We start from the raw sequence: 13,000 nt of genomic DNA, 5'->3' as shown, positions 1-13,000 counted from the left end.
CGAAACTTGCGCTGCCATGCGGCATTGTTCCACCCGGTGAGGACAAGGCCCAGCTCTGTTCAGATAATGAAGTCTGCCCTGCCAAAACAGGCTAAGAGAGCTTCTCTCTCAGTCCGTCTCACGCTGTGGCTCTGAGCTGCATAGTGCATAGAGGGAAAAACGGAGCACAAAGGTCCTTTTCTTTTAACGTATAACCTGTTTTCTTTTAATAAACGACTTGGCTACACTAGCAAACTTAAGCTATGTTCCATTTCAAGCTTTTGAGCATTTTCAGCTTTAAATGGATTCTCTTGAAGCTACACACACCAGTGGAACCATATCCCAAGGAGGGATCCACCAGTCGCAGTAAAAGCACTTTTCCCTTTACCTCAGCCCTGAATGTTCCATTAGCCCTAAAAATTACATTTCAGATAATGTAATGACATCTCTGCGAGTGTCGTGTCATGCCACATTTCTGCTCTGGCTCTCAGCCAGGGCACCACGCCACTCTTCCCTTAGTTTCCAATTGTAGTGGACTTTATTTGCGGAGGGACCTCAGCATAGGCAGCCAAACCAGTCAGTCACGCACAGCTAACAAGCTTGTGTTGGCTGTAACAGGCAGCATGTAAGCTGAGTGATTTATAAATCCTGCATTTTTCATGATTTATAAAAAAAATCGTCTTGGCTGAGGGGGACGAGGGGGACAGAGGCTGCCACATGGCCCAGTTTTACTTTGAATGACGAGGTTACAGATTTTAGTGGATGAAATATGGCGCACTGGGCAAAGCTGCTTGAGTGTTTTTAATAAGAATCTGTTCTGTGGGAGTCTTGTTAATTTGTGAATTCTCTAGGTCTGTATAGATGAGGCTGACACTCATCAGTCACAACATTAAAACCATCTGCCTAATGTCATGTAGTTCTCCCTTTAGCATCCCACAAAGTTTCCAGTGAAATGGACACAGACCATCTGAGGGTGTTCTCTCGAGTCTTTGTTCGGGACCTGTGGTTTGAGGGGAGGGGCTTCTGTGAATCATTTTGTTGCAGAGCTTCCCACAGATACTTGATCTGTTTGAGGTATGGGGTGTTTTGAAGCCCAGTCCACAACCTGGACTATTTTTCATGTTTTCTTAGTTGTTGCTAAGCAGCTTTTGTGGTGTGGCAAGCTGCATTGTCCTACCGGAAAAGGCAGCTGCCATTAGGGAGTGTCGCTGCAATGGGGTGGGGTGCCCGGTCTGCGTATATTTAGGTGTCTAACTAACATCTAACTGAATGCAAGGACCAGATTTTTCAGCATTGCAACAAAATAAATAATGTTACCCCCCTCCCCTGTCACTGGTTTTAATGTTGTGGCTGTAGTCTTTAACAATACAAAAGAAATTATCAGGATCACTCACAGTATTGCTGCTGAAGTAGACAGACGGCCCGTGGAAGGGTTAGTGGTTTCATGCCTGTTTTAGAGAGCTCTGCACAGCCTCCGGAAAGATTTATCTGTCTACCGAGTGAGTGATGACCAGTTGATGGAGTGACTGGCAGATCAATCCAACAACAAAACCCACCTGTCAGGTCCGTGCGGCCTCTGAGCCACGGCAAACGCGGATGGATTTATTGTTAGAATGAAAACACTGACATTACCGCAGAAAACCATCTCATCAAGATACTGTCGGCCAGCACATGTGTTTCCAAAGAGAGACCTCTGTCTGTGAGACAGGCTATTTACGTGTTTGTATCAGACATTGTTACAGGACTCTGTATTATATTTATTGTTGGACAGATCTTTGCTTTGGTTGGCATTACGCAGTTAAAAGCACATTACTCTGTGTCAAACCAAACTCTATATCAGCCGGCAGACAAACTCAATCTCATCTGCCCAGCCCTGCGTTCACTCACTTACAGACAGTGTGATCCACTCCTGGCTTTTAGAGCAGAAGGGGGAGAGTGAGATTAAATGGCAATAAGCGTGCACTTCTCCCCAAGGCCAGTAAATTTAGCCTCGCTGTTTGTGTGCACATGCATCTTGGAGAGCGATAAATCTGCTGGCAAGTAACCAAGCACAGTGCCTTCATTACCTAATGCATTGAAGGGCTCCTTCTCCATATCCTGTGTACAATTCTAACATTGCAGTGTTGTGCGTTCTGTCGCTGGGTCTTTCTCTCCAGCATGCAGCAAAGAGCTCACAGCTGTTTGCTTTAACTACAAGAATACAGCTATGTTCTCTCCTCTCCCTGCCCAGATGGTGGCAGTGTGGTTCACCTTATAAATAATTAAGGGATTGGCTGGCTTCCATTCAGGTGAATTCCTTCAAGATTGCGCCATAAATATGTACATATTTCATTAAGACATGAAGGGATATACAAAACATATTTCAAAATGTGTTTGTGGCAGGTGGATAAGCCTTAGACAAGACGGCGCAGGAGGGGAGAGAAAGAGAGAGAGAGAGAGAGAGAGCTGTTTCTGATCAGTAGTTTCTTTCACTTGTCCAGCCTGGGTTTAAATCTGCATTTGGAACCGTCCCAGCCTACAGTCAGCAGTTCCCACTGCGGGACTGTGCAGCGCTGCATTATCATAATGAAAAGTTATTAATCTAATCCTGCCTTTTTTTTTTACCCCTGCTGTCAAAGACCCAGATAACTATGGGGGACTGCGGACCTCGCTGCTGGCTCATAATGAGCGATAGTGGTGGAATACTGAGGCTGCATTTCAATGCTTTCATTTTTTTAATGCAACCCCCCCCCCACCCCCACCCCTACCAAGATGGTCTGTGTCCATTTTTGCTGTGCGTGTGTGGTCTGTCATAAGTGAATGTAAAGCATTTGGCACACACGCAAGACCCTGGGGATCTATTCAAGGTGACTTCCGAACCGTAAGAATTGACTGCTGTGCGGAGGGCAAGTAACACTGTAAGGATAGCCATCACATACCGAAGTAATGAGATATTTTAGCGTCTTATCGAACAGGACTTGATGAGTAACTCTCAGTTTTCACCGCATAGTTTGGTCAAAACAGGTCAAGGTGTTGTCTTACAACTGGAGAAAATTGAGGTCACCAAGATTCTGCGCCTCCCCCCTCACAGTGTCCTCTTCTCTTTCCTGTATTCTTTGTCCTCACTATCCCCAACCCGCACCACTTAGCTTTTCCTCTGTTTAGCGCGACCCAGACTAAGTGAATGCATGCATCTTGATATGTCATGTTTCCGCACAAGTGACAAGAACTGAATTTTCAATGCTGGGTTCCTGAAGTCAATGTAATTCACTTTGTCCATGGGACTTTAGTCCCGCAGGTCAATGCTGTGTCTGCCGCACATCTCTGAGCAGTAAATATGAAAGGACCAGGTGCTCAGAAATGCGCTCAACGAGTTCAGCCTTTGCAGCTCACTGCAGGAAGAAATAGCACCGGGAAGTCGAGTTCAGCTTTGTTTCTGAGCAGTCTTTGTGATTACATTCCACTCATACTGAGGCAGGGTTTGAAGAAGGAGGTCTTTCCTAAGGGGAATTCAGGTCAAGCGATTCCTCTTCATCTGGGCCTCAGGAATAAGCGCACGCCTACCTTTAACTTTGCTGCAGTACAGTTGTAGTCCTGAGCATGCTTCTGGTACAGTGAACGTGTCACGACTACAAATCAGTGCTTGTTTTTGAAGCAGCCATCTTTCCTTATTGGATCGATGAGTCTCTCTGGCTGCGTTGACCATGAGAACAGGGCCTCCTAAGTGAAGATAAAAATAACTGTGTGCCCTCAAGCCTGCAGCTGAAAAGGGGCCTCTCTTGCTCCCTGTCTGATGCTCAGAGATTATGATGTATGCTTTTTACCTTGTTCTGCTATTGTTATTTTGAGACGACGCAGGAAAACAACTCGCTTCAGCGCTGCTCATTGTGCTGTGTCACGCCCGATCGCCCTTGTTATGTTGGGTGTTTTCGCAATTAATTTCCGCTGTGATGCCTTGCACAACATAATTACCCTGTGGCCGTGGGTTTGTTTGTTTGTTTCTGTTTCTGTAGAAGATTCCCTCTTGCGTCAGGATGATATTTGGATGCTGGATGGCGATGAGCCCCAGGAACCCCTTTCGCACGTTCCACGCCCCGATCACCTGGACTTCCTGCGTATCACGCCTCCTGAGGATGACATCATCGGCGACACACCTTACTACCCCAAGCTGGAGTGCACGGTGAGAGCACAGTTAAAGCCCTGAAGAAGAAAGTTAGCTGTCTGACATATACACTCAGAGCATTGTTCTATAGCGCTCTGTTTTTCCCCTCGTGGGACTCATAGGGATTTCTCTCCACCCTGGCATTTAATCACCTGATCATGAACTCTTAGAAATGGATTAACAGGTCAGGGGTTCTAATCTGCAGACCAGGGTCCCAAGCCAAAACTGTCTGAGACCATTCCACTCCAACCTCCTGTGTTCAGAGTAAACAAAAGAAAATTAGCCATTCTCTTTCATCCTTTTTTGAACATTTTGTTATTTTATCCGGAACGATTTGTATGTTTTCACTACCACTGCAATTCATTGTTTCTATACAAAATGCCTGCAGCACCCAATCCGCAATTTTCCTGGAGCTTTAATTATGCCAATAAATAACAAATGTTCTGAGACATGGACATGGAAAAACTATTTCCGTCTCGGGAAGGCTGTCCAGATTCCGTCACGCAGAAACCTTCATTCCTGTGGCAGATGAGGCACATTATCTGGGTGTGGTTGTAGACGGGTTGTGTGTCTGCACAAGCCTGCATTGTTTTCCTAAAACAGAATAGCAGCTCTGATGGAAGCACAATTGGTTAACATACCGGTACAAAGGGCAGGCTGTACAAAATTAGCAACTCAGCATTGTTATGAAAGTGATACCTCACATACTTAGGCTGCATACTTTCATATGACCTAAACACACCTACTGCTGAATGGAGTGATGTGACGACACTACACAGTTATATTTAAATTTATTTTTTTCGATGTGTGGTGATTACATAACCTTCCATCACTGAGCTGATCAGTTGTGTCTTTTCCTAACACAACCTCCCGAGAGATTTACTGTGTGTGTCTGAAGTAATACCGCTCTTACATAACTTAATTCCCCAGCCGCAGAAACCCCCTTTCTATTTGTGTTATTGTTTATTTATTTTAGAAAATCTGATTACAAGAGTTCATGTAGTTTGGTTCTTAATATTGATAAAAAATAAATAAATAAATAAAGGTGACAAAGACTTGCATATCTGCAAATATATTTTTTTCTGGAATAATCCCATTATTTATACAGGTTTTTTTCATACTGGAATCATCAGTTCTTCCATGTTTTGTGTTTTCATTTTTCTTATTTGATTTTGGGTTCTAGTAAAGCAAGAGTTGCAAAGCAAGATGTTAAACAAAGTGTTTCTTTTAACCCAGTCTAGATTCAGTCAGGCAGTTTGGTCTCAAAGAATGTGTTCAGGAAACTTGACTGCCCTTGACTTTTGGTTGTCAAGGGCAACCGCATTTTGAACTCACTTCTCTTCTAAGATTTATTCAAAAGTCTTGCAAAGATGATGGAAAATGTATAATTAAGGATAATCTAAAAAACAGTTAAAACCCTAAAGTTAAAACCCCATCTCACTAGTTGGGAGATGGGGAATATGGTTTATCATTTTTCCACCTGATAGCTAGTTGTTAGCATGTAAATCTTAGCTAGCATTAGCTAGTAAGGTTGTCCACAAAACTTCCAGTTTGTGTCTAAGGTGTGAGTTCTCTGTATGTAACCGTTCATAATGAAGGTAGGTGGATTAAAATCTCTCATTTTTTCTGAATTCACCTTTGTTCTCAGTGTTAACAGTCTGCTAATCACAAATATTAGCGTTTTAGCACATTAGCCACAGTTGGCCCCGGCCAGCCTGACTAATCTCCACGTCTTAAGCCCAGTGTTGCAGTTGGTCACAGCTAATGGTGCAGTGCTGTTTTACTGCACCTCCTCAGCTCTCTACCTGACCACAGACTGACTGCCTCTGTGTTCACTCTTTCCCTTCGGCCGGCATTTTACGGAAGTGAGCACACGTAATCAGACACCTGTGGTTCCTGGCTCTGCAGGTCCCCTCCCAGCATGGGAGGGACCTGAGGGGAGGTGACTGGGTAAACCAGTGAAACTCTTTTTTTTTCTTCTCCTTTTACAACCTGAGGTGTCATTCTCACACAGCGGCACACAAGGCTATCCTGTAAGCTTAGTCAGACACGCACAGGAGGACTCAGACTACAAGCCTCTTGGATTCCAGACTGTACACCGGCAAACAGAGAAGTATAACCCATATCTTCATGGATAATACCGCTCAGCGTGTCAGAGCAGTTGGAAATGCTTTTGTGAAAGGCAGGTGAACTCTGTTCTCCTGCTGTCCCAGGGAGATTACAGCAACAACATGCTTCCAGCCACTGAACAGCTTGACTTCACTTGCAGTATCATGGGAATTCCGCTCGCAGGGAGGAGACTAAACTTTACCACTGACAACAAACCGTCAGTAGTATTCTTGTGATGTTATGGAAGTATGGTGTATCACTGAACAGAATTACAGGATAGTTTCGTTGTAGCTGGTTTTCTCTCGGATAAGGAAAGAGGAGCTTGGGAGATCTGTCCGTACAAAAGCCTTTTGTTGCCTGCCTATGGTGGAGGTGGAATACGAGCAGCTTGGGATAGCTGACGTGCGGAGATGAACTCTTTTGTGACATTTTCAATGAAAACTGCGCTTGGATTGCTACCTGTTCGGGTTTGCCTCTTCTTGCTCTCGGTTGGAGTGACACTTTGAACAAAAATGGATGGTTTAAGCAGTAACCCGGACGAACAGGGGAAGCAGTTCACCACCTCCCTGGTGAATGCCTTCAGCAAAGTATTCACTCGTGATTGGAATGACTCTTCAGACGTGAAGTCGGCCGTGCTGACGTCTTTCAAGGAACTGCCAGATGGAGAGACACCTGTAGCTGACCTCAGTCAAACTGCTGACAGTGAGTTAAAGCTCCAAGGAAGAGGCGACGCAGCTGTTTCCGGTGATACAAAGCAAAATGTTGAATCATTAGTTGAAGACTCTGACAAAAAAGCAGCCTCAGTTGACCCAGACCTGGTCCTGGTCAGAAGGGTAGAAACATACAGTGACACAGAAAATGATGACGAGGAGGAGGTGGCCCACAGCAGCAACAGTCTGTCAAAGGACCTTGCGAGGACCAAAGAGTCTACCCTACCTGAAGAGGACAATGACACAGTGAACAATGAGGATGGAGAGGGGCTCGAGGTTGCCAATGAATCGGAGTACCAAATGCCTGTGTTTAGAACACACAAATTTACAGAGAGATCCCGCGTAGAAGCTATTTTATATTCTGATAAATTTGTCAGAAGGAAAGCTCTGGCTTTCAAACCGGAAGATTGCTTCACTCCCAGGGAGAGTACTCCCACGGTGTCTGTGATTGTGGAAACGCTTGCTCCTGGAGAGAATAATATGTGGGATGTAGGAACGGAGGAGAGCGATGAGTATGCTGGTATAGACTGTTCTCAGCCTGTTCCTTCCATCATCTCCGGGCATCTGGCTTCGGAGCCTACGGGCCATAGCGCTAATGTGACCTCACCATTACAGCAGACAGACAATACCCAGAAGGAAGAGGAGACAAGTGAGCAAAACGCTGAGGCCGACAAGGAGCCTGAGGAGCCTCACTCCGTCCAGACGTCTTCTCTTGTTCCCTCCAGTCCAAAGACTCCTGAAAAAGAGGCATTAGACACTAGTGGTTTGTCACCTCAGAAACCCTCCTTATCGTCATCTGCACCTCAGGAGTCCACAGGTGACAACAAGCCACATGCCACACAGCACACAACCTCTCCAAAGACACCAGAAACAACAACAACAACACCAACAACACCAGTTTCATCCATTGTCACCCCACCTACCCCGCCTACATCGTCCACTTCATCCACTTCCAGAGACCCTGCGTTCTCTTCGGCTCCATCCTTCCAGATGCCGGCTCTGTTCAGCGGCTTGCGGGTTCTGAAGAAAGGGGCGGTGAGGGAAGACAGGGTGGTGGTGTCAGAGATCAAGCAGAGCGAAAAGGATGCCGACCTGGCCCTGCTCAGCCTCAAGAAGACTGTGAACAAAGCCAAGCTCCTTCCCGAGCAGAAAACACCCTCTTCAGTCAAAAAACACGCTCAGCCCAAACCAGTAGCAGAAACGAAAAGCGGCGTAATGGGACAGCTCAACCAGCTGCTCAACCTAGACAGCCACGACGACGTCAAGAAGTCCGACAATTTGCAAGTGGCTGATCCTGCGCCTGGCAAAAAAGTGTCTGACAGCGGGGAAGCCGCTGGAGAGAAGACCCCAGGCGCAGAAACTCCCACATCCACGCCGGAAAAAAAGAAAACCTCCGACCTGGCATATGAAACATTCAAGAACATTTTTGGCCCCAAGGTTGTCAAAAAGGACAATACAGAAAGTGTGGATGTAGAGGCAGTGAGAAAGAAAATCAAGAACGACAAAGAAAGCCTGAGGTCCATTTTTGAGAGAACCTCAAAATATGGTACCAAGGAAGTTAAGACTCCCACAGAGACTATCGTATGTCATCACACAATTAAAATAATGAAACCGCACATTTTTGTGGAGTTGCTCGATTATATTCACCACAAACAAAATGTTAAACAGGCCGGTGATGTGTTTTCTCCCCACAGACCGAGACCACGTCTCCTACAGACAGCGAGGACCGGACCCCTGGGCGTCTGCAGGCCGTGTGGCCCCCGCCCAAACCTAAGGATGAGGAAGAGAAGGTGGGACTCAAGTACACAGAGGCAGGTAAGAACGTCAGGCTCAGACACTGCTACCTGTATTTACGTGTAATGAGGGGAACGCTGACAGAGGATCATGCCTCGTAAGCCCATGCTGACACGTCACACACTGATTGGCTTTGTTGACAAGGACCATTGGAGATAAACTAAAATGTTTGTCCCATGAATGGACGTCCTGTGTGGCTGAAAGCTCTGGGTTGGGTTTCAGCTTTAAAGCACTGAAACAAAAGTAGAGCCCTTGATAACGTCGGACGTCTGCAACTAGTCATGCTAAGTATCAGCAGAAGGGTGTAACACATATCCTAAATCCATTTACACGCCTTAATGATGCGGTGTTTGTCGCATCGCAGAGTAGCGTGTTGTATGTGCTGCAGAGTAAAAGAAAGTTTAATGGAATCAAGTACCCTCTGGGCAGCGCGCCATGTTTGGCCCTTCTAGTACTCTAAAGATGTCAAGACACCCAAATAGGATAAAAGCACTCTGATTCAATTTAAGAGAAATGATTTGCTTTCGGGTTTCTAGGTACAGTGAGGCCAAACACACAGCAGCGCTGCAACAGCTGCTAAATGTTCCCTGTGGTGCAGCTGCATTCCTGAGAATAGATTAAGACAATCTAATGTGGATTATTCCAGTGGTCCGTGCTCTATATTCCAGTTTTTGCTCTGGAAAGACAACAGCGGGTGGAATTTGAGAGCTATAGCCCAGAATGTGAGCCGTATAGATAAACACGCTTGTGAAAACCTTTGCTCTTAATCCACCCATTTATGACACTAAAACGAAATGCTTACGAAATTGCATAAACTGCACGCTTTTGACCTATTTTAACCTGCAGTCTTTCTGTTGAGAATCGTTAGCTTGAACTGACTTTCTGACGCTGGCGTGAGTCATCATTGACTCAGATTAATCATTACTGTACCACAGCTTTGTGCAGGACAATAAACTGTGCATGTGATACAAACAGAGTTGTTCTTCACGTGTTTGCGGCTTGATTGCGACAAAATGTCTTAATTGTGAAGGGAAATGCAGACACATGTTGAAATGAAATACACTGGAAGCAGAAAGGGAGATATCAAGGATGGACTGTTGTTAATTAACTTCCATTACAGTGTAGGTAATCTTCAATATTGAGACACGACTACTTTGTGGTCTTACAAAGTAAAGTAAATCCTCTTCATATATCTGTGGTTTGTATTTATACATGTTCCTTAATGTCACTGTAACTTTGCTGAAAAGTCAGCACATGAACAGTTTTTATTTGTTTTCTTGGCTTGACATGATGTTTTCTCTTCATCCAGACGGCATTAGAATTCAAAACTGGTTGGTTGAGTTGGAGATGTGGCCCTTTATAATGGGAGCGACCCACCCTGCTGCAGAATTTAACTAGAACTATTTTAAGGCAGCACTACACGTTGTTGTCATCGCTCTCCCTTTTCAGATTGGCATATTTATTCACCTAGTACTTAAAGAAAATAAAACTGTAATACCTGTTTCTTTTTATTAAAAAAATGGAGAACACTGAGTGCTTTTCTGTTGTAATTCAAGTTGTTTTTTCTGCCTGCTTTCAGAGCATCAGGCTGCACTCCTGCAGCTCAAGAGAGAGTGCAAGGAAGATCTGGAGAGGATGCATGTAAGTTGTCATATGGCTGAAAATTAGATAAATTAACCATCTCCGCCAGGTTTGTAGTATTTAGCTTGTGTAATGATGCATGCAATTGATAGTCCCACAGCCAATCAGAGCCATTTTGTTGTTTACATCAAACATAGGGCTCAGATGATGTGCATGTATTGTGCGGGACTCTTATGTCATAAATCCTGACCTAATGATCTTTCCGAGAACATAGTTTCTAGACCAACTCTCTGCCACAAAAAAAAAAATCATGTTGGTCTTCCCACCAGGCTCTGTATACTTACCAAATACTGACACCAAAGATAAGCACTGAAACAAAAGTATTTGAAATATGTAAAACAAGGATTAGCCATACATTTGTGCAGTCAGTCATTTATTTTAGGAATACGTGAAGTGCAAATTCAGCCATGAGGCCCTTTTTGTAAGTATCATCGGCCATAGCAGTTAACCATCTCGACCACAAGATGGCACAGAGTGAGCGTGACATGTTGAGGTGCAACAGCTGCGGCAGTTCAAACTGAGGATTTTATTCACAGCACTAAAACTTTACAGATGTCACCGAGTTAAAGATGCCAGGTAGTGTCTGTAAAAAGTCTTTTGACACGCTCAGTGAAACGGCGCGCTCCACTCCAGACAGCTAGACGAAGTTAGTCGCAGTAAGTCTGTGTGTCTGTATAATAAAGAGAGACGTTGTGTATGAAATTTAATTGCGGTCTGACTGAGTTGTCGCATGATGCAACATGAAAAAATGTCCTTTTTCTATTTTCCGCAATGACTCGAAAAGTAACTTTTACATTTGCATTCTTCACTTTTGATACAAAAATTCATGCTTAAGATCAGAATTTTAAAATTTGCAATGTTCAGTCCATCTATGATGGACATGTCTTTTGTCTCCACACTCTCTCCAAATCCCCCTTAAAGGTTTTCCATTCATCATAAGCAGCATTTAGCAGGTGTGTTTTGTCGCCTTTCACCTTAAACAAGACCTAAACCTGCTCTTGGAAAACAAATGAATTTTGCCCATAATGCTACATAATTTATACCGCACATAAATTGCTTTGTGGACCGCTTCCTCGAAACGTATGACCTCAGAATTGGTTTCTGTAGCCGGTCTTCTGAGAGCCCTTAATTTGATGTCGACCTTTAAAGGACTGATGCTGACACAGAAAAACATGTACCGCAGTCAGCCCACAACAAAGGGAGCGAACGTGCCTAATTCTGTTTCTAAACTGACATGAGTTAATCAGGAACATGTGTAAGATTTATTGCGAAACAATTTCCTTTCTGTCCCAAATCAATACTTCGCTTTGGTTGGATTGTTTTTCATTGTCTGAACTGTCAAATGAAAACTGGAGTGCGCAGATTTTTATTGTGAGAATTGGATATTATCTCCTGATTAGCATTTAATGTGAATATGTTTGATGTGCTGCTTTTTCAAAGAATCACGTTCCTCAAGACCCCTTGGAAGAATAATTACATCCAAGTCTTGTTCCAGGAATAACACCGTCTATCGCCCAACGCTGTTTTACTATGAGAAATGACTGTTTTGTTTTATATCTGGCATTCTGCTCCCTACAGTCTGACTTTGAGCTTCAGATCTTCCAGCTGCGAGGTGAGCATGCAGTCTCAATATCACAGCTGGAGGGAGTCATTGCGAAGATGCAAAGAGACAAGTGGTACAAGGTGGGCCAGGACTGTGAGCTCCGGGATGTTGCCGTGTCCACTGCGGAGGACCCACCACCGAAAACCTGCCGCACCGTGGGCATCCAGACAGACAGGGAGACCTTCATTAAGAGCCCCGAGGGTGATGGTGGTGGCATCGCTCAAAGCCCCACCCAGAACCTGCCTAAGAAACTCAACTTGGACTCTATCGGACTGAATCTAAAAGCTGAAAGTTCTTCGGGGACTCCTGGACCACCCCCGCCTCCTCCACCTCCTCCTCCTCCTCCGCCTCCCCCACCTCCACCGCCAGGCCTTTCAGGAGCACCACCACCGCCACCCCCTCCTCCCCCACCTCCCCCTCTTCCAGGCAGCACTGGAGCGCCGCCGCCACCACCTCCGCCTCCTCCTCTGCCTGGAGGTGGCCCGCCACCCCCACCGCCTCCGCCTCCTCCCGGCCTACCTGGAGGTGGCCCGCCTCCTCCTCCCCCTCCTCCAGGCTGCGGCCCCCCTCCACCGCCGCCTATGGGAGGGTTTAGTCTCAGCCAAAACGTGGATAAGGCCCCACGGAAACCTACCGTCGAGCCAGCCTGTCCCATGAAGCCTCTGTACTGGACTAGAATACAGATACAGGACAATAAGTACGTATAACACTGCTTAAAGAGTTTGACACTTATTTTCATAAATTTGCAGAAGATAAATGAGATGTTTTAATATCATGACACAAGGCTTTTCAAGAAACTTACCTTTCTTTAAACCTTCCTAATATAGTATGCTGTAGGTGTAGGTCTCCCTTGTGCCTCCAAAACAGTTGTCACTCATCAGAGAATGGACATGGGCCTTCTGAGGGTGTCCTGTGGTGTCTGGCAGCAGAATGTTGTTAGTGGGGGCCTTTGGGTCCTATGTGTTGAGGGGAGGGGTCAGGCCAGGTCAACACCTTGTGTTGTTCTTCGTGTTTTTTGAGTTT

At 45.3% G+C, this 13,000-nt stretch overlaps 1 protein-coding gene across 5 annotated transcripts in view; it reads left to right on the top strand.

The window, feature by feature from the left end:
- LOC125023617 (formin-like) overlaps positions 1-13,000 on the top strand; it is a 49,218-nt gene that overhangs the window by 6,144 nt on the left and 30,074 nt on the right. For 3 of the 5 annotated variants that reach the window (XM_047610998.1, XM_047610995.1, XM_047610996.1), the window contains exons 3-6: positions 3,972-4,138; positions 8,634-8,754; positions 10,313-10,374; positions 11,953-12,674. In XM_047610998.1, coding sequence (XP_047466954.1) covers positions 3,972-4,138; positions 8,634-8,754; positions 10,313-10,374; positions 11,953-12,674 — 1,072 coding nt within the window. Of the gene's footprint in view, positions 1-3,971; positions 4,139-5,995; positions 8,521-8,633; positions 8,755-10,312; positions 10,375-11,952; positions 12,675-13,000 lie in introns of those variants that run through there. The other 2 variants (XM_047610993.1, XM_047610997.1) reach the window with 2 other exon arrangements.

Source organism: Mugil cephalus, chromosome 17, assembly GCF_022458985.1.
Source record: "Mugil cephalus isolate CIBA_MC_2020 chromosome 17, CIBA_Mcephalus_1.1, whole genome shotgun sequence".
Classification (NCBI taxonomy): Eukaryota; Metazoa; Chordata; class Actinopteri; order Mugiliformes; family Mugilidae; genus Mugil; species Mugil cephalus.
This window is presented reverse-complemented; position numbering and strand designations above follow the sequence as displayed.